We start from the raw sequence: 21743 nt of genomic DNA on the forward strand, positions 1-21743 counted from the left end.
AAAAATGGCTCTAAACAAACTCTAAAGCAGCAGAACCCACAAAAAGACAGAGTGAAACAAATTTCCAGCCAAAGACAGCCTGGATGGTTGATCTGAAAGGTATATCGCGCTGGGCTGGGAGAGGAGCGCAGTGCGGTGTGGGTGCGCAGGCTGCAGCAACCCTGGAGCAGGCCTCAGAGGGCTGAATAGTGGGCAGCTGTGGTGGTTTCCAGACTTTTCAACCCACGAATACCAAAACAACTTAGAAGGTCAGTGGGAAAAGTCTGTGACTGCGGTGAGAGAAGGAGCCCCCAGCAGCAGTGGCTGCTTCCTGAGCTTCAGGCCCACAGACTGAGGAAGAATCAAGTGGTTGATCAGAGGGGGATTGCAAGGATCTCTTTGCCAGTGCTGAGGCAGGAATCTCTTGCTTTGCCTGTGCTTGGATCTGGGTCACAGTTCTGAGGGGTGGTCCTGGGGCGAGGAGGCGTGCTGGCACGGTGAAGCTTCTTGTAGTGGTGGAGAGAAAACACCTCACCCCTTATCATAGCACCTTGGAAGAACTGAAAATTTTCAGGTCCCTAGAAGTATCTCTGAAAACAGCTGTACAAACCCCCGAAACTTGGGACAGTACATTCTCCACATTGGAAGAAGACTTTTACCTTAACAAAGAGTTAAAAACTCAAGTAATTGGCTGGGATCATGAGTAAGCAGCGCAAAGAGTCAGACTATATTATCTTACTTTGGTGACAAAGAAGATCAAAATATACAACCAGAAAAAGACAACAAAGCCAAAGCTCCTACATCCAAAGCCTCCAAGAAGAATGAATCAGTCCCAGGCCTTGGAAGAGCTCAAAAGGGATTTTGAGCAGCAAGTAAGAGAAGTAGAGGAAAAACTGGGAGTTTTGCAAGGAAATCATGAAAAACAAGTCAACAGCTTGCTAAAGGAGACCCAAAAAAAATACTGAAGAAAATAACACCTTAAAAAATAGCCTAACCTAAATGGCAAAAGAGGTCCAAAAAGCCAATGAGGAGAAGAATGCCCTAAAAAACAAAATTGGTCAAATGGAAAAGGAAGTCCAAAAGATTACTGAAGAAAATACTTCCTCAAAAATTAGAATAGAGCAATTGGAAGCTAGTGACTTTATGAGAAATCAAGACACTGTAAAACAAATCCAAAGGAATGAAAAATTAGAAAACAATGTGAAATATCTCATTGGAAAAACAACTGACCTGGAAAAATAGATCCAGGAGAGAGAATTTAAAAATTATTGGACTATCTGAAAGCCATGATCAAAAAAAGAGCCTAGACATCATCTTTCAAGAAATTATCCAGGAAAACTGCCCTGATATTTTAGAACCAGAGGGCAAAATGGAAATTGAAAGTATCCACCAATCACCGCCTGAAAGAGATCCCCAAAAGAAAGCTCCTAGGAATATTGTAGCCAAATTCCAGAGTTCCCAGGTCAAGGAGAAAATATTACAAGCAGCCAGAAAGAAACAATTCAAGATTGTGGAAACACAATCAGGATAACACAAGATTTAGCTGCTTCTACATTAAGGGACCACAGGGCATGGAATATAATATTCTGGAGGGCAAAAGAGATAGGATTACAACCAAGAATCACCTACCCAGCAAAACTGAGTATAATCCTGCAGGGGGAAAAATGGTCATTCAGTGAAATAGAGGACTTTCAGGCATTCTTGATGAAAAGACCAGAGCTGAATAGAAAATTTGATTTTCAAATACAAGACTCAAGTGGAACATGAAGAGGCAAACAGGAGAGAGAAAATCATAAGAGACTTATTAAGGTTGCATTGTTTACATTCCTGCATGGAAAGATGATATTTGTAACTCATGAGACCTTTGTCAGTATTAGGGTAGTTGGAGGAGAAAAAATTTTATGTACATATAGATAGATAGATAGATAGATAGATAGATAGATAGATAGGTAGGTAGAGGGCACAGGGTAAGTTGAAGATGAAGGGGTCATATGTGGAGAATAAAATTAAGGGGTGAGAGAGAATTATACTAGAAGGAGAAAGGAAGAGGTAGAACGGGGTAAATTATGTAAAAAAAAAAAAACAGAGAAGAAAAGGCTTTTACAGTGGAGGGGAAACAGGGGAAGGTGAGAGGGAATGAGTGAATCTTATTCTCATGGAATCTGACTTAAGGAAGGAATAACATACCCACTCAATTGGGTATGGAAATCTGTCTTACCCAACAGGAAAATAGGGTGGGGGGGGAGGAGAAGGGCTCAAGAGAGTAGGGGGATGATAGAGAGAGGGGCAGATTGGGAAAGTGGGTAATCAGAAGCAAGTACTTCTGAGGAGGGTCAGAGTCAAAAGAAAGAATAGAATAAATGGGGGGGTGGGATAGGATTAAGGGAAATAGAGTTAGTTTTTCACAGCATGTCTACTATGGAAGTGTTTTGTATAATATGTGCACATACATAACCTATATTTAGTTGCTTGCCTTATCAATGAGGGTGGGGAGGGAGGGAGGAAAGGAGAAAATTTGGAACCCGAAGTTTTAAAAACACATGTTTAAAAAAAATGTTTTCACATGCAACTGGGAAATAATACAGGAAATGGGGTACAGAAATCCATCCTGCCCTACAGGAAAATTGAAGGGGAAGGGGATAAGAGAAGAAGGGGAGAGATAGAAGGGAAGGCAGACTAGGGGAAGGGGTATTCAGAATGCATGCCATCTTGGGGTGGGGGGAGGGGCAAGATGGGGTGAAAATTTGGAACTCAAAATCTTGTGGAAGTAAATGTTGAAAACAAAAAAAAAATAAAAATCGCCATAATATTTTTAAAAAAAAGAACTAATTATAAGTGTCAAGTGTCTGAGGCTGGATTTGAACTCAGGTCCTCCTGACTCCAGGGTCGGTGCTGTATCCACTGCATCACCTAGCTGCCCCAAGAATTGATTCTTAATAACTGTTTGCTGATTAAGTGAATGAAATTACTAGTTCCAGCCTCGGATCTGAACTGTTTATCATCCATCTCAGTACTATGTATGGATCTCAGGCTGAGAAATCACTGAAACAGAGCTACTGAGTCAGTCAGTGTATGAACTCCCCTGCTTTTGTTGCCACTTGCAACAAAAAGCCTGGCTCCTTCTGGTGGTGATGATTACACAAATGCAATCCCCTACCCCTTATGTCCAATATTTCTCATCATCTGTGATGATGTAAATCATCAATAACAACCCATTCTCAGGCTAGTTGTGAAGCAAGCAACAGAGATTACTCCAGGCACCAAGACATATAAGGGTAAAACTCTACATGGGGTCATAAATTCCAGGTTTGTCCCACTTAATTAATTCAATTTAACTCAAAGTTAAGGGTACCTAGCACATTGCAGTTTCTTGAGTTAAATTGATTGATGATAACAGAAAGAATCCATACATACTAAAACATTCAGAGCAGCACTTTTTCTGGTAGCAAAGACCTAAAAACAAAATAGATGCCCACTGACCGGGAAATAAATAAACAAAGTTTGTTGCATAAATGCACTGGATTATGCATAAATGCATAATTACACCATAAGAAACAAAGGAAATGAAGAATTCGTCGAAGCAAGGAGGACTTATATGGACAGAAGTTGAGTGAAGTAAGCAAAACTGGGAAAACATAATATACAATTGTTATAATGTAAGTTGAAACAACAACAAAAAAAGAAACTAAATGGTACATAATCACCAAACTTGTCCAAGGTGAAGATAAGAAAATGAAACTCTCTTACTTGCAAAAGTGAAGGAATACATGTGGGTCATTTCCTTTTCTATTAGACTCAGGAAATGTACTGGTTAATTTTATTTAACTGGGTTTTTTTTTCTAGTTCTTTTCAATTTGTGGTAACAAGGAACGGCTCAATAGAGAAGAGGGAAGAAATTATTTGGAAATGGTGATATAAAAACAATAACAACAAAATCAATAAAAATTAAAAATCAAAGTAATTACCTTGCATTAAAAATGTTATTTTTCGAAATGCAAATCCCCCTGGGAGGCGGCAGAAATTAAGCTTGTCATCTACTTCCACCATAATGTGAATTCATTTATCAGATCATTTCCTTTGTGACAATGGATAAGGCACTAATACAGGGGCTTCTTAAACTGGGGTCTATGCATCTGCTTTTTTAATATTTTAATAATATTTTAATAATATTTAATATTTTGATTTTATTTCAACATAATGTATTTCCTTTGTAATCTCAATTTTATTTTATGCATTTAAAAACATTCTGAGAAGGAGTCTATAGGATTCCCCAGACTGCCACAGGAGTCTATGACACAAAAAAAATTGAGAGCCTTTACACTATAGGAATGAAAACTTTGATGGGGGAAGGAGACCAGAATAATTTTGAAATATGAAGACAGAACTGGGTGATATACCTCAGCAACATGAGCTAGTGTGATATTGTAGAAAGAACACAGGATTTGGAGTCAGAGGACTTGGGTTCATATACCAGGTTAAGACTTCAAGTTAAAATGGTAACCTAAAACCAGCCTTCCCACATATACCACAGTACATATATCTAAAAAGAAAACCAGAGGGGCAGCTAGGTGGAGCAGTACATGGTGCACCAGCCTTGGAGTCAGGAGGACCTGAGTTCAAATGTGACCTCAGACACATAACACTTACTAGCTGTGTGACCCTGGACAAGTCACTTAACCCCAATTGCCTCACACCCCCCCCAAAAAAAGAGAGAACTGGAAAGAGCAATGATCAAGAACACCAATGAGAAACAGCAATAAGCTCGATCATCCTGTCTCGGACTTTACAAGAAGACCAGAAGCCTCAAAGAAGGATAAAGATAAGGCATATAAAAAAGACAGTGATGGATGGCAGGTAGGTGGTTGTAGGGGATAGAGCACCAGCCTGGGATTCAGGAGGACCAGAGTTCAAATGTGGCCTCAGACACATAACACTTGGCCAAGATTTGGGCAAGTCACTTGAAGGAAGGAAGGAAGGAAGGAAGGAAGGAAGGAAGGAAGGAAGAAGGAAGAAGGAAGGAAAGAAGGAAAGAAGGAAAGAAAGAAAGAAAGAAAGAAAGAAAGAAAAACACAAACGAAACAAACAAACAAAAACAACAAAAAAAGATGGTGTTACAGTAAATAGCCTGAAGCCTGCAGGCACTCTGAGCCTGCACACAGGGCAGGTTGTATCCAGCCTGATTTCATAGGGCCTGAAACATGGTGAACTTTGAACTAGGATGCTCCAGGGAAGATAGAAGTCAGAACAAGCCCTGATAAATGTAGACCCAGAGTTAGAGGGATCACACACCTGGTCCTTCAGAGCAGCATCACGGGTGGCTGTGAGAGGCCAGGGTTTCTTCTCTTCCTCCCTTCTCCCCACCCTCATATAGGTTAGGCTGGTTCTTTTCCTAAATCCAAGGAAACTGTCTCCAAGTATTGATTAGCCCAACAATATTCCTTATTAAGGAATAAGCCACCTAGCTGAAGATGAAACTTCCTGGTGGTCTCCAGCCATGTTGAGGTGGCTTCTGATTCACCCAAAGGCATAAAAAGTTTTGTCCACGTGAAGTCAGGGCCCCTAAGACTTGAAGATCCCAAAAAGCTCTGTGAATCACCATACCCTGCTCTGATAATCAAATTCATTTCTTTTCTTTATGGAGAAACCTAAGAATGCTATGTCCTTGCAAACTTTTTTTTGTTAACTGTTGAATGACCTCATTTCATTACTAGGGAGTCAGCCTCAGTCGGACTCAACCCACTATAGGGACAGAGCTGGCCTCCAATACTATCTAACTTAATTCACAGACTCAATGTCATACCAAACTACCAAAGGGTTACTTTATAGAATGTAAAAAAGAATAACCATATTCATCTGGAGAAACAAAAGGGTAAAAATCTCAAGGGAAATAATGAAAGGGTGGAAAAAGAAGGGAACCTAGAAGCACCAGGTGACTTCAAACTATACTAAGCAGTGAAAGTCCTAAGAATTATTTGATACTGGTTAAAAACTCAAAAAGTTGATCAAAGGAACAGATAAAGCACTGTATGTAACAGCAGAAACAATTGAACATAGTAGCACAGTGATCAATAAATCCAAGGACTCCAACTACTAGGGATAAAGATTCACTATACAAAAGAAAAAAAAATTACAGGAAAAATTGGAAAGCAGTCTGGCACAAATGAACAACACATGACCATATACCACAACAAGCTCCAAATGAATACATGAGCTAATTATAAAAGATCACATCATAAATTAAATGACAAAGGAAAGAGATACCTTTCACAACTATGGATAAAAGAAAAGTTCTTGATCTAAAAGGGCTAAAAGGATCCGAAGGAGATAAAATTGACAATCTCAATGACATAAAACTGAAAAGTTTTTGCACAAACAAAATCAATGCAGTTAGAATAAGAAGGCAAATGGTTCACTAGGGAAAAAATCTTTACAGCAAATTTCTCTGTATGGCATACAAGATATATAGATAATTGATAGAAATATTAGAAAAAGAATCATTTCCCAATATATAAATGACCAAAGGATGTGAATAGGCAAGGAAAGAAAAGCAAGCTATCAACAGCCATATGGAAAAAATGCTTCAAATCACTAATAATGAGAAAGGCAAATTTAAATAAATATAAGATTCTACCTCACATCTATGTGATTGGCAAAGGTGACAAAAAAGGAAAATGGGAATTGTTAGAGGGGTTGTGGGACGTGTTGAGGGACATGTAAAATGATCCAGTAGACCCAAAAACTCACTAAACTTTTTGACCCCGTATTATCACTACTAGACCTATAACCCAAAGAATCAAAGAGAAAGGGAAGGAATCCACATTATAAAAATATTTACAGCATCACTTTTTGTTGTAGCAAAGAATTGGAAACAAAGTAGGGGTCCATAAGGGGGGAAATAGCTGAACAAATCATGGTATATGAATGCAAGGAATATTATTGCAACATAATAACAATAGGGATGTATTCAGAGAAACCTGGGAGAATCTGCGTGAACTAATGCAGAGTGAAGTAAACAGAATCAGGAGAACAAGTTATACAGTAACAACAACATTGTAAAGAAATACTTCAGAGTACTTAAGTGGTGGTCAATCACAACTACAGAAGACTGATGATAATGGCAGAGAGATGACAGACTAGAAGTATAGAAGTAAATAAATATTTTCATATTCAGCCAATATGTGGATTTGTTGTGTTTATCTATAGGTATTTGTTACAAACTTTTTTTTTTTTTTTGCTGGAGGGGGATCACTTACTGGTGTAGCTAGGAAGGTGGTACATTGGATAGAGTGCCTGCCTGAATTCTGGGAATCTGTCCAAAAAGGAAATGTGTCCTTGGAAATGTTACATCATATGGTTTATCTGACAGTGGGACAGCCTGGTGTATGTGACCATGTAGTATGAACATGCGTCATGCCAAACAAACTTACCACGTTCCAGAAAAGGGGATTGAAAATGATGCAGAGGACAGCAGCCACAAAGCTGAAATCTGTGACATCGATGTAGCCAAGAAGCCGGGTCATAACGGAAAGTTCTGCCTGGAAGGAACAAAGTTCCATTAGTGGGGCAGCCTCACTGGTAAGGATATAAGCTCAAATCTCAGGACCCCAAGCTATGCAATGGGTCCTCCTCTCCAGGCCATCACACTCAGAAAGATCCTCGCCTAAGCCTCTCTAATCCAACCAAACTCATTTCCTCACCAGATCCCAACATTTGCCATGTTCATTCTTACCTGGGCCTTTGCTTACACCATTCACCTGCCCTGAAATGACCTCTCCCTTCCTCCCTACCTAAGTTTTACTAATTCTTCAGGGCCCTGCTCAACTGTTACCTCCTCCAATAAGCCTTCCCTGAATACCCTAGCCCCACCATGATCATGATAATAATAATAATAATAATAGTGATAATAACAGCTAACATTCATATAGTACTTATGATGTGCCAGGCACTGTGCAAAGCACTTTACAATTATTATCTCATTTGATCCTCAAGACAACTCTGGATTAGAGGTGCTATTCTCCTCCCCATTTTACAGATGAGGAAATTGAAGCAAAGAGAGATGAAGTGATTTGCCTAGGGTCACAAAGCAAATGGGTCTCTGAGGCTAGATTTAAACTCAGGTGTTCCTAACTCCAGCCCCTACACTCTACTGCACCACTTAGCTGTCTCTAAGTTTATAACTTCTTTCTGAGCAAGGATAATGTCTTCACTTCAACAGCCACAATGTGTCCAGTGTCGAATCATAATAAAAAACCTCCTTTAACTGAGAATGATGGCTCTGTAATTCTTGCTACCAGGGAGGTTGAGGCTGGTAGCTGCTCAAGGTCAATAGTTCTGAGTTGTAGCAGAACTAAGAAGATTCAGTGACCACATTAAAGTCCAACACCAATATGTTAAGCCCCTGGGTTTGGGTAGGCCACCAGGCTGCCTAAGGAGGTGAAAACCAACTCATGTTAGAAAAAGAACAGAACAAAACTTCCATGCAGATCAGGAATGGAATCAGGCCTGTGAGTGGTCTCAGCACTTCTAGCCTGATTGAAATAGGGAGACTCAAATCTAGAAAACCAAACCAAACCTTCTTTTTAATTTCTCTAAAAATATTAAGAAATGACATTTCTCTGTTTCAAAAAAAAAAAAAAAAAAGCTCTTTCCAGACACACCTTCTAAAAGGTAGGGCAGATTGAAAACAAAAAGACCTTTTATAAAGAAATAAATGAAGGATGGAAACTGAAGGTTGAAAAAAAAAAGACCCCTCTCACAATCTTATTTATCCCCAGAAACATCCACCCAAAGGAAATGTCCTTCATTCCTTTTGATGGAAAGTTCTCTCCTCTATTAGTCAGAAGAGATTCTCTACAGGAGTTTCTTTGTAGATTCTAAGAGGGTGGTGTTTCTGGAAAGAATGGGATGGTGACTTTGTTACTCATCTATTCTGGAATGTTAGCCAAGAACTGTATTTTTTACATATTGAGATTGTCTTCTTCATGGTTATTAACTATGTCACCTAAAACTGTCTAGGAGAAGAGAGAAACACATCATAAGGCATGGAAGAATTATGTTAGTTTGTACATCTCTCTCTCCCAAGCTAGAAATGGAATAGATATTAATGTTCAATTCAATGAAGTTATTTCTGGCAGACCTGTGCCTAACATGGAAAGTAGAGTATTAATATTTTGTCTCTGACGCCAGGTAAAAAGCATTCAATATAAGCTAGGTGAATGGTATAAAAAAAAGATTGACAAAGACTACAACAATGAAAACAGATCAAAAAAAGAAAACTGAACACCATATAATTATGATGACCAAACTTAGTCCTAGAGAAGAGCTGATTAAAGGCACCTCTACGCCTCTTTACAGAAATGAGGAACAATAGGTATAGAATATTAATTGTATATACTGTCAAACCTGGCTAATGTGTTGGTTTTGTTAAACTGCTTTTTTCTCTCTTTCAATTTTAACCTGTGTTTACAAAGGATGGCTCACAAAGTATGGGGAGAGGAAAACAAAAGTGATGTAAAAAAAACTAAGATATCCATAAAAATAAGATTTTTTTTTTTAAAAAACATGATTGCGTGAATGAAAATGTGGAATTCTATGAATGAACACTAAACTCTTTTTCTCCCCCCCGGTACGTTAATAGACACTCAATAAATGTTTGTGGATTTGAGTAAGGAAGGGAGGGAATGGAGGACTGAGTACTTTCTAAGGACACAGTAGCTCAGCCTGGAATTACAGGAGCCCCTAAAACATATCCATTTTGCAAATATTAAACTGCAAGTATCCAAGTATGGAACTTTGCCTTTCAATTTCTTCCTAATTTTTCCCAGGTCACCATACCCTAAGGAAGACACATGAAAGAGATGCATGGTCACTATAATGACAGAAATGCCTTTCTCTTTTTTCAGGGCTCCATGGGCTAAAGTTCATTTAACTTTCAATTCTCACCCAAGGGGAAGACATGAAAAGGAACTATGGAATTAACCATCTAAAAGCCACTTCTATCAGTCTGCGAATGTGCTGACTGTGCAGTAAATTTACTTTACATTCTTCAAACAAATGATGATTCACATATGGATGTGGGTAGCTATATGTGTACCACACTGCAGAAGGAAAAATTGGCTGAAAGATAGAGAGTTTGGGGTTTTATTCCCTATCTGCCAATGTGCATTCTGAAATAAGTCCCTTTACCACTCTGGGCCTTGGTTTCTTCTGGCTATAGAATGAAGGGAATGGATTCAGGGGTGGGTAACCTGTGGCCTCAAGGCCATGTGTGGCCCTCTAGGTCCTTAAGTTGCAGCCCTTAGACTGAATCCAAACTTCACAGAACAAATTCCCTAAAGTTTGGATTCAGTCATCAGGCCAAACTAGAGGACCTAGAGGGCCACGTGTGACCTCAAGGCTGCAGTCCCCACCTGACTCTAGCTCTTTTCATCTCAAACAAAAGCAATCTTGGCTCATAGGTCAGGGAAAACAGAAAAGGGCTGAGTCTCAGCTACTAGACTTTGGGAAAGATTTAGGTCAGGGGCTGTCTATTTCTCAAACGGCACCTTCTGGGATTCCAGAATTGGGCATCTGTCAACCCCTAACAAATGGCATTTAGCTCAGGAGATTTGGTCTCTTTCAGATTTCTGTGTTGAGGCTTAAGTCTTAACAGCAGCCTAAACACTGTGATTTGAGGTCTGACCTTATTTTTATGAGCTGTAATTCTAAGAAGTCACAAAACATTTTACAACTGCTAGCAGATAATAGGAGGGCAGAAATGCCCAAAACTAAAGGGTAGGGAGTTCACTGAGATTCCCAGACACTATCCCAAAGGACATGAGGATGAAGCATCTCATCCATGAGTATGAAGATAAGAGATGGGTCTCTGCCTTGGAGGCCACCTCAATGGCTAAATTCTCCTTCTGGCCTTATATGTGGCCTCTGTTTTAGAGTTGGTAGGAGAATGGGATGATAAGGGAACACTTTGAGCTATGGAATTAAATCCAGACCTCACCCACCTACTTGCATTGACAGCTAGAACCAAAACTGGAAAAACCTCTTCAGTCCTTTTCCCATCAATACTATGCTGTAGATTGCTAACCTACACTATTAGCCACAACTCCTCATTAAATTCTTCTCCTTCACAGTAGTGAATCAATCAGTCGGTCAACAAACACTTATTAAGCAGCTACTAAGTACCAGGCACTGTGCTAAGTGCTGCAGAAACAAAGAAAGGTAAAAGACAATCTGTGACCTTAGAAACTCACAATCTATTCAAGGAGACAACATACAAGTAACTATCTACCTATAACAAGCTATATGCAGGATAAATTGCAAATAATCAACAAAGTGAAGACATTAGAATTTAGAAGATCTGGGAAAGGTGTCCTGTAGAAGTTGGGATTTTAGCTAGAACTTGAAGGAAAGCAGGGAAAGCAGGAGGGTGACATGAGAAAGGAAAGCATTCCAGGCATGGAACACAACCAGAGAAAATGCCCAGAGCTAAGAGTGTCTTGTTCGTGAAAGAGCAAGGAAGGTCAGTGTCACTGGATCAAAGAGCACATGGAAGGGTGTAAGGTCTAAGAGGGGCAGCTAGGTGGTTCAGTGGTAGAGCACCAAGCCTGGAGTCCGGAAGACATCTTCCTGAATTCAAATCTGCCCTCAGACACTTTTAGCTTTGTGACTCTGGGCAAGTCACTTAACCCTGTTTGCCTCAGTTTCCTCATCTGTAAAAATGAGCTGGAGAAGGAAATAGCAAAGTACATCAATATCTTTTCCAAGAAAACTCCAAATGGGGTCACAAAGAGTCAAATATAACTGAACCAACTGAATAACAACAAAAAAGGCATAAAAATATTGGAAAGGGTACAGGGTCTTTGAACCACAAAGAGAGGATTTTGTATTTGATCCTGAAGGTGAACAAGAACCACTAAAGTTTATTGAGTAGGGGTGGGGTGGTGGGTAGGGTCAGACCAGCACCTTAGGAAGAATATTTTGTTGGCTAAATGGAGGATGACTGGAATTAGGGACTGAAGCAGGGAAACTCACCAAAAGTCTATTGCAATAGTCCAGGCATGAGGTGATGAAGACCTGCACTAAAGTGGTGGCATCATCAGAACAGAAAGAGCAGGGTATATTCAAGAGATGTTGAACAGGTGAAATTGACAGGCCTTGGCAACAGCTTGGATTGGGGGGGGGGGTGAAATAGTGAAGAGTCTAGGATGACACCTAGGTTTTCAGCCTGGGGGGACTAGGAGAATGGCTATGCCTTCAACAATAACAAGGAAGTTTGGAAGTGGGAACGTTTTAGGGGAAAAGATAACAAATTCGGTTTTGGACATGCTGGATTTAAATTGTCTACTGAACGTCCAGCGCTAGATGTCCAAGAGACAGCTGGAGATGTGAAATTAGTCAGCCGAGAGGGTAGGTCAGCATAGAGATGGGAATTAATGACATGGTCAGACTTGTACAAAGACAACACATGTTTACTGTGGCTGTAACCTTTACCTATCCTCTGAATCATCACACACACACTGCCAAGCACAGTCTGAGTGTTGAATGTACTTAACTGTATTCTAATTCTGTGAAGGGGCAACTTGGTGGCACCAGGCCTGGAGTCAGGAAGACCCGAGTTCAAATTCGACACTACCTGGGTGACCCTGGGCAAGTCACTTAATCCTGTTTGCCTCAGTTTCCTCACCTGTAAAATGAACTGGAGAAAGAAAGGGCAAACCACTCCAGTATCTCTGTCAAGAAAACCCCAAAAGGAGTCACAGAGAGACACACACAACTAAAAATGACTGAACAATAATTCTATGAAAATTGTTAATCCTTCAAGAGTTTTTATATGTAAGTTCTTTGTTAAACAGAAGTCTACATAAACAAGAACTGTCTATTAAGTAGATTTATTAGCCTATTCTTATATATTGTTATATTATTAGCCCATTCCTATATATTATTCCTAAGTGTTTCTATATATTCCTATTAACTGGCCCTTTTGCTCATCTACACCACCATGAAAACTAATAATTCCACTAATTAACCCTGTAGACTTGAAAATATCCTAAAGAATCTTTGAATCATAAAAAAAATTAATTTTGTCCATAGTTAATTATATTTTGTTGTATTATAATTCCTATTAGCCAGAATTCACCAAGATACCACATTCTCTGATGATGTCAAATAAAGAAATTGGCTACAATTCAACATTCAGTTCATTCAAATGGACTCAGACAGTCTTTGGGAAGCATTTTTATGGGCAGCCACTTTCCTTTACCCTAAGCCTACAAAGATCCATAAAACTCTTACTCCAGCCAAGGAGGAAAGAGGGAAAACAATGAAATACACATTACATTCTCATCCAGCTAGAGGAAAGAGTACAGACAGGGCAGAACCCAAAAGAACACAGTGGAGAAGTGAAAGAATCCAGATTATAGGGCTGGGAAGGAAGCCCATCCTGGCTTCTGGCTGGGCACCAGAAATGATCCTACCCATAGGTCAACATAGGTATGATAGGAGAGCTCCTGGAAAGGGTCTCATGTTCAGAAAAGTCATTCTACCATCTAGACAGTTCCACCCTCGGAAAGTCATTCATACTTCAGTGTTAAGCACTCTAGCCCTTCTTTAAAAATACAATTTAGGGGGGCAGCTAGGTGGCGCAGTAGATAGAGCTCCAGTCTTGGAGTCAGGAGGACCTGAGTTCAAATCTCACCTCATACATTTGACACTTACTAGCTGTGTAACCCTGGGCAAGTCACTTAACTCAATTGCCTTACGAAAAAAATAAATTAATTTTTAAAAAATACAATTTAGGTTCTTTTTGTCCATGATTAGAATAGCCTAGAAGAAAGAAAACAAGAACAAAGACTGACATTTTCAAACAGCACTTTACACGTTGTAAATATAAAATTCATATCCACATATATGATATTTGATCCTGGAAACCACCCTTCAATGAAGGTAGAAGGTATTTTATTTTTTGTTGCATTTTAAATTCCAAACTGTCTCCCTCCATCCCTCCCACCTTGTACAGAGAAGGCGCACACACACACAAAACCATACTATGCATACTTCTATCAGTTCTTTCTCTGGAGGTGAATAGAATCTTCATGAAGATATTATTATCCCCATTTTGCAGATTAGGACACTGAGATTAAGTGACCTGTGTAAAATCCACTTCACTAGGAAGCAGCCACATACCAGCTTTGAGACTCAAATTCAGGGCTCCTAACTCCAAATTCAATAGCCTTCTCACTACAACACAACAGAACCATTGCTCTCCAGACTACACCGCTGACTGATATCTACAGGACCTTCTCTACCTTGCAGTAGAAACCTCTTCACCCTGGAAGCTCACTCTCATCCCCTGTCTCCTCTCTCTCTGATTGGCTAGTTCCTTCAAGGGGGCTCCATTTTAAAGAGGATGTCCAGGTCAACTATGTCTTCATTCTTCTCCAGGCTATATTCCTTACTTTGGACTTTCTTTATCATGCCTTATACCTGTAACCTTCATCTCTGCCCTACCCCTTTTCAGCTTTTTTTTTTTTGTGTTGTCTGACAACCCCCCCCATAAGCTTACTGAGGGCAGGAACTGTCTTTCTTTCTGTTTTGTATTCCCAGTGGCTAGAATATAGTATGTACTTAATAAAGGCTTGTTGACTTTACTACGTAAGTACAAGAAATGCCTATGGAAACTTTGAAAGGAGACTATCGGCATGGACTAGAGAGGCAAAAAGAATTATAAAGATAGAAGAGGAAAGTCCAATAGGGATCCTGTTCAGAGGCTAGATAGCAAGACCATAAACATACACACACATATCACAGAATGATCACAGGATCATAAATCCAGGGCTAGAATGGATTAGGGAATGTACATGGTAAACCATGGTACCAGCTCATTTGCTTTCAGCAGAGAGGCAGCTGAGGTCTGCGCAAAGAATACTGGATTTGGAGTCAAGTGAATTAGAACCTCTATCTTTTCCAACATTTACTAGCTGGTAATGTTGGGCAAATCACTGGATCTCTCTGAACCTACTTCCTCAGTTGTAAAATGGGTAGAATACTTTTCACTACCTACCTCTGAGAGTGGTTGTGAGAAAAGTGCTTAATAAATCTCAAAGCATCTGAAAAATTAGGAGTGTGAACTAAATTATCTCTAAGCTTCTTCCCAAATCTAAATCCTTTAATACAAAATAAATACTATGTAATACTATAGTATTAGTATGTATTGATCGTACTGACTTTACACATTTCACTGGTTCTATGGCAAACAACCTCACTGCTTCCCCAAGACAGTTTTAGACAAGACAAGACAGATAGACTAAGGCAGTGTGTTATTTTAAGGGGCATCAATTTCCTTCTACCTTAGAGGCAGCTAAGTGGTACAGTAGATAGAGCACAGGGCCTAGAGTCCTGGAGACCTGAGTTCAAATCTGATCTCAGAAGCTTATTAACTGCATGACTCTTGCCTCAGTTTCCTCATCTGTAAGATGGGGATTAAAAATAGTTACCTACTGTTGAGGTTTAGCGGTACTGGGACCCTGAAATAGCAACATGCAGGTCCTGCCTGAATGAATTCTACCCAAGCCTTCTTTCAGCCAAAGACAAGGTTAATAAGACCCACCATACTGACCACACTCTTAAGGAATCTAAACACTTGTGAGGATCGTATTGACAAGTCGGCTAGAGTGAATCTCAGCACCTTAATGGAGACAAGACAATGGTCTTATATACAGAAAGACTGTGGGAGGGATCTAGGAGTGGCCGAGTAGCTTGGGGTGACTGGAGGAGGGGCCTAGGGAGGATCTAGATGGGCCTGACTGGGAGGTAGAATGGAGTCTAGACAGGATTTAGGGTGTGAAGTAGCCAGGCCGTGGGGAGGTAATAGACAATGAATGTTGGACTGGGTCAGAGGTAACAGAATTGGGAGATTGGGCGTGACCACAATGAAAGTAGCCAGTTGAGAGGATTACTGGGATGAACACCAAAGACTAGACACCAAGTGGGAAAAGGAGAAAACTCATGGAGAGTTGGAGGGGGGAGGTTCCCCAGGGCCTGTACCCCAACATTCCCCCCCTCAAACAAATGGGGTTCAAATTCTTTTGGGGTAAGGGGCAAAGGTCTCCACTTTGGCTCGTACCCCATCACTACCCCCTAGGGTTGTTGTGAAGATCAAATGAGATAATTTTAAAGTGCTTAGCATAGTGCCTGCAACATAGTAAGACCTATATAAATGTTAGCTGTTATTATTATTATGATCCTTCTTCGAGGCTTCTTAAACTTTTTCCACTCACAATCCCTTCAGCGCATCTTAAACTATGGGTTAAACTATAGTTTAAGAAGTCTAGATCAGGGTTTAACTTGAACTCCGTGAACTTTTTTTATATTTAAATATTTACCATGAATATTTAAATATTTGGTAACTGCAATTCACTATAATTGGTTTCCTTTGTATTTCCTTTTATGTATTTAAAGACACTATTCTGGAAAGGGGAATCTGGGAAGGAAGTCTTCATCAGACTGTCAAAAGGGTCCATGACCCAAAAAAAGAACCCCTATTCTAAATACTGTTTTGCTTGAAATTAGCATTTCACTCCCTTGGATTATGCATGACCCTCAGCAGGCCCCACTTTTATAAATCAAACATTCCTGGGAAGGAGAAACTTGTTCATTCAAACAGTCAGTGTTGATCAGAAGATCCCTGCCCTCCCTGATAGAATATCTTGCCACTTATGAGGAACCTTATAAGGAAGCCAAAGACAAAACATGCCAACATTTTGCCCCAAATTAGTCCCAGAATTGGAGATTTGGAGGAAAGAACCCAGTTTCAAACTGCCCAGAAAACAGGGGCAAGAGAAATTTCCAAAGTTAGCCAACAGGAGTGTGGGAGAGACCAAGAGCCAAGGGTTGACAGCAGTCGCTAGTGAAGGAGAAAGGGCATCAGGCAGTAGGCACTGATAGGTTAGGTGGCTGGTCTCGGGTAGCAACCAACTACCTAAGAATCCAGATCTCTTGACCACAGCTGACCCCTTGGTAAAATTGTAAATTCGGCAACATCCGTCTGTAACACTGATGAGAATGGGATCTAGACCCCAAAAAGGAAAAACCCTGGACTTTCCCACATGGCCAAATCTCTGGCATTTGCCTGAGGCTATAATCCCATCAATTGGCCTTTCATTGTGGCTACACCCAATCTCCCAGTTGTTACCCTTAACCTAGTTTAGCCCTCCATTGTTTTACCTCCCTCAGGCGCCAGAACGCCTCCCACCCTTAATTCTATCTAGCCTCCATTCTTCCTTGGCCACGTGGTCCAGGTCTCTGGAGTTCTATTACCTCATGGACTACTAGCCCACTCCTAGATCCCTCCCATAGTCTTTCTGTATATAAGGTCCATCTTGTCTCCATTAAGATGCTCAGATTCTTACAATCTAGCCAAAAGCTCACTAATGTTCAGACTCCTTAAGAGTTTGCCCAATATGACAGATGTCCTAATAAACCTTGTCTTTAGATGAAAGAAGGCTTGGGTCAATTTTCTCGGGCAGGACCCCTAAACCCCTAAACCTCAACAACACCAGCTACCTCCCCTTTTGGTACTAATTCCTCCCCTCTTTACCAGCCTGACCATTGTCCCATCCTCCACCCTTCAGGCACCCAATAATCTCAAGTAGCCAAGCTCTTTCCCATAACAATGGGTAAATTCATTTCCATTTAAGTATTAAATGACCACAATAAAGCGAAAGAAAGCAGCAGTGAAAGGCTTCTGAATCAATGCAGTGACATCATAGGAATGACAATGAAACTTGCTCTCTACCTCTAAGCAGACTAGTTAGAAAATGGGACTGTGGGGACTGTCTCAGGGAAATGGCAATGAAAATCTGTTTCTGTTTTTAAAGACTGAATGTATTCCCAGGGCATGGCTGTTATTCTCAAAGGAGCAGGAAGAAGGCAATGCTTAATTCAAAGATTAGAAGGTCTAGGACAACAGTGACATCCAGATGGGCCTTCTCTGCAAGGAGCGGGCCACCTCCAATGCTTATGCAGAGTTAAAGGAATGAATTAGTGATGGCAGGATTTCAGGTCGTTCTAGGTCCTTGAATTAGGCCTTTTGACTGAATCCAAGTTTTACAGAACAAATCCTTTTACTAAGGGGATTTGTTGTGTGAATCTGGATTCAGTCAAAGAGCCACACAAGAGCCATATGTGGCCTCGAAGCCACAGGTTCTCCACCCCTGCCTAGGATCATATACCTTATTAGTGACAGGTCAGGACTAGAACTTGGGTCTCCTGTCAAGCCATAATTCAAGGTTTTTTTCCACTAGCCTCCTGGGAAACTGGTCAGCAGAGGACAAGACCCAGATAGAGAAGGGAAAATAAAGACATGCCCGAGAAGAACAGGGTCCTGTAGTATCACTTTTAACTTTTTACCTATGAGGGTATCACCTATCAGGAGGAACAGGATAACCTTCATTTTCTGGATCCTAAATCTTCCTCCCAGTTCAAACCTAAGCACCATGCTCCCCAGGATTGTACAGAAGGGAAGAGTGCCAGACTCTGCAGGGGGTGAGGGGATTTCCAATGGTAAGATGTCCTGGTCTCCCCCTTAACCACAATGAAGAATAAAAAACTACTCAGTTCTCTGTTAATAATGGCTATAGCTCTGGCCCAATTCCCAAAATCCTCAAACAAAATTTAGGCAAAATACAAACTCCCACTGAATACTAGTATGAATAGCTATGCCTACAGTGAATGAGGATGAATTTAATACTACATTTTCTTCTCTACTGACTCCCAAAACGTCTTGATTCTTGAGGGACTGAGTTAATAACGCACCCCTGGTTAGGAGTAACCTTGATTTGCCTTTGGGATTGAATTGGCAGGGGAAGACTGTTAGCAAGTCTAGTTTATTTAGCAATTTGAGAATAGTTCAAAGCAATGTTTTTCCTGGGAAATATCTACAGCAGATCAATAAATAGCACTGAAAACACACCTTACACTACGACATCAGGACAAATAGTAGAGGACAAGAGTCAAAGTCACTTGGATTTCCAGGGACAATTTCCCCCTACATTGAAGAGGAAGAATTAGGAGGTACTGAGTAGCGATGGAGTGACCTAACCCAATTTATCCTGTCATTCTGCGATTCTGATAACTGTATAAACTTTACTAAAGTCAATATATTTGTTACTAGTCACTTGACTTTGTATCATTTCATCCCTCCTCCCCCCCCCAAAAAAAGTACTGGTTTTAGAGTCAGAAGAGCTGGATTTGTGTCCTGATTTTGACATTGGCCGGCCTTTTTGATCTTAGGAATGTCCCTTAACTTCTCTGCATTTCTGTTTCCTCAATTACAAAATGAGGATAATACTTTAATTAATAATAGTAATTGAAGGTTTGCAAAGGAAGGCAGTATATTTTAGTGAATAGAGGGTAGATCTTGGGAGTCAGAAAACATGAGTTTAAGACTTGCCTCTGATACATACTAGCTGGTGATCATGAACAAAGTAACAACTCAGGGGCCCAGGCAGCTCCCTGAGACCATAAAATTGCCAATCTGCCCCAGTAGAGGGATTTCCCACACAATAATAAAATTTGATCTGATCTTTCTCCCACCAAAAAAAAAAGTTAGCGACACTTGATTGCCTTTGAGTTACACAGCCACCTTGTGAGGTAGGAATTTCAAGTATTGTTACCCCCATTTTACAGATGAAGAAATGTCAGACTTGTCCACAGTCCCTCAACTAGTGACAGGCGAAAGATCTAAACCTAGGACCTCATAGGGTTATTGTGAGGAAGAGCACTTAACGCATTAGTAAAACACTTTAATAATTTATAAATGCAAGCTACTACTATTTATCATTTCACTTGTCAATCTAAAGATTTAGGGTTTACCTTTACTGCTCATTTGCTTGTTAGCCTGATGACTAAGTTTTTGAAGACAGAAGTTCATGAAATCAGAACACAGCACACACCACCAGGATTTTGTCTTACATGTTTCTGCTTTTAAGATTCCATCTATTTCTAGTAACACATTGCATTTAAAAATAGAGACTGACAATATTATGAAATTTTAACTTAAGACCTGGTCTCTGGCAACACGCTGCATTTAAAACTGAAGACTCCTCTGTTAGTGTGTTTAGGTATACTTATCTTCCTAACAAAACTGCAAACTTGAGCACAGGAATGCTATTTTCTGCTTTATACTTCTTCATCACTCATAAAAAGTAGGCAGAGAATGATTATTTGCACAAATATTAATTTGAAAAAGCTGTGTTTGAAACAGGCTTTCTCAAAAAAACAGGTTTGCTGTCTAGGTATTTTAATGTGTCCCATTGCAGCGGATATTCTCCAGACCCCTCTGAGGATCTACATTCTTATTTCTATAAATCCAGAGGAAAAAACCTGTGCACCAGTGGCAGCTGCTAACACCACGGTGTAAATCTCCTAGCTCCAGCTCAGCAGACCTCATTCCAGCCAACCTGGCAGTCAACTTGCATCATATGGTCACTATGTTGAGTAATGGGATCACATGGTGGGGAAAGGGAGGCAAGGAGAAAAAAAAAGGACAGAGGCCATTTATTGCTTTGATTGCATAAGGCTAACATTAGTCATATCCCACCCCTAACCCTAATTCCACAGAATCAGGTTTTGTTGGGGGGAGAGGGGGTTTAAAAACTTTTTTTTAAAGCACAGACAGTAGCTAAGCCAATGACACCCATCTGGTTTGTATATGTAGTCACTCCCTGTAAGCATGTGCACACCATCAGTTCCAGGAGCCAGTAACTTTTAACCCTGCCTACTTGGACACTGAGTTTACTTTGTTTTGTTTTGCTTAAAATCAGAAATGTAGAGATTGGAGATGGAGTGGAAATGATACTTGTGATACAATACAAAACATGTAAAGATTTTTTTCTGTACATCCATTTATCAAAACAACTGCAGATACACAAGGAAAGGCAGATTAGTCAGTAGAGATAGTTCCAATCCAGAACCCTCCAAATGTTCTACCGTGTTCCTTCTCTGTACTATATCACCGAGGGCATGGGAAGATAAGGTTGCAAGCAAGGTCACCTACTAATTCCGTGGTCTACAAGCACTAAAAAAAATCCTTACAAGAAGGAAGGAAAGAGAGAGGTAGGAAAGGGAGAGGGAGAAGAAGAAAAAAAAGGAAAGGAAAAAAAGAAAAGAAAAAGATCTTCCACTACACAATGACTGATGCTTAAAATTCTACCATTAGTATTTCACTTCTTTATTTGGGCAGCTCTAATCTCAATTAAAAGGCAAATGCCTAAAGAGAACAGTAATGCGCCGACCTCCTCTCTGCCACATTGATGTATTATTTATTATTTCCCATATGCCTCATGTTTTTCCTATTTCTGGCTTGGAATCCTTCCTATTTCCATCCCCACCACTAAGACATCACTAATTCATTCCACCTAACTCCTTTTTCTCTCCTCCACTCGAGATCAGGTGATTTTATAAAAATCAATTCTATACAATGCTGTCAGATTAATACATGTCATCCTCTCCCTCAAAAATAGCTCCATTAGCTACTGAACAGAGATTAAAGGCAGCATAGTATATAGAGATCGAGCCTACAAGACAGAAACACCAGGATTCAAGACCCTCTTCTGACCCCAATCCTTAAGTGTCTCAACAATGTCTCTAAGACTGCAAATTGCAAAGAAGATACCTACCTGCACTAGTAAAGGGATCTTCTCACTGATGAATATCTGGCCACTGGACCCAGATGGTTCTCCCTCTCCTTTTCCCTCTCCTTCTCTTCTCTG

The 21743-nt window shown here is 40.2% G+C and overlaps 1 protein-coding gene across 1 annotated transcript in view; it reads right to left on the reverse strand.

Annotated features, from left to right (window-relative positions):
• Positions 1 to 21743, reverse strand: part of PEMT (phosphatidylethanolamine N-methyltransferase) — a 158397-nt gene that overhangs the window by 130778 nt on the left and 5876 nt on the right. The window contains exon 2 of the mRNA XM_027874443.1: positions 7407 to 7514. Within this exon, the coding sequence (XP_027730244.1) occupies positions 7407 to 7514 (108 nt within the window). The remainder of the gene's footprint in view (positions 1 to 7406; positions 7515 to 21743) is intronic.

The sequence above is a fragment of the Vombatus ursinus genome, unplaced genomic scaffold (genome assembly GCF_900497805.2).
Source record: "Vombatus ursinus unplaced genomic scaffold, bare-nosed wombat genome assembly UNPS02014807.1, whole genome shotgun sequence".
Lineage (NCBI taxonomy): Eukaryota > Metazoa > Chordata > Mammalia > Diprotodontia > Vombatidae > Vombatus > Vombatus ursinus.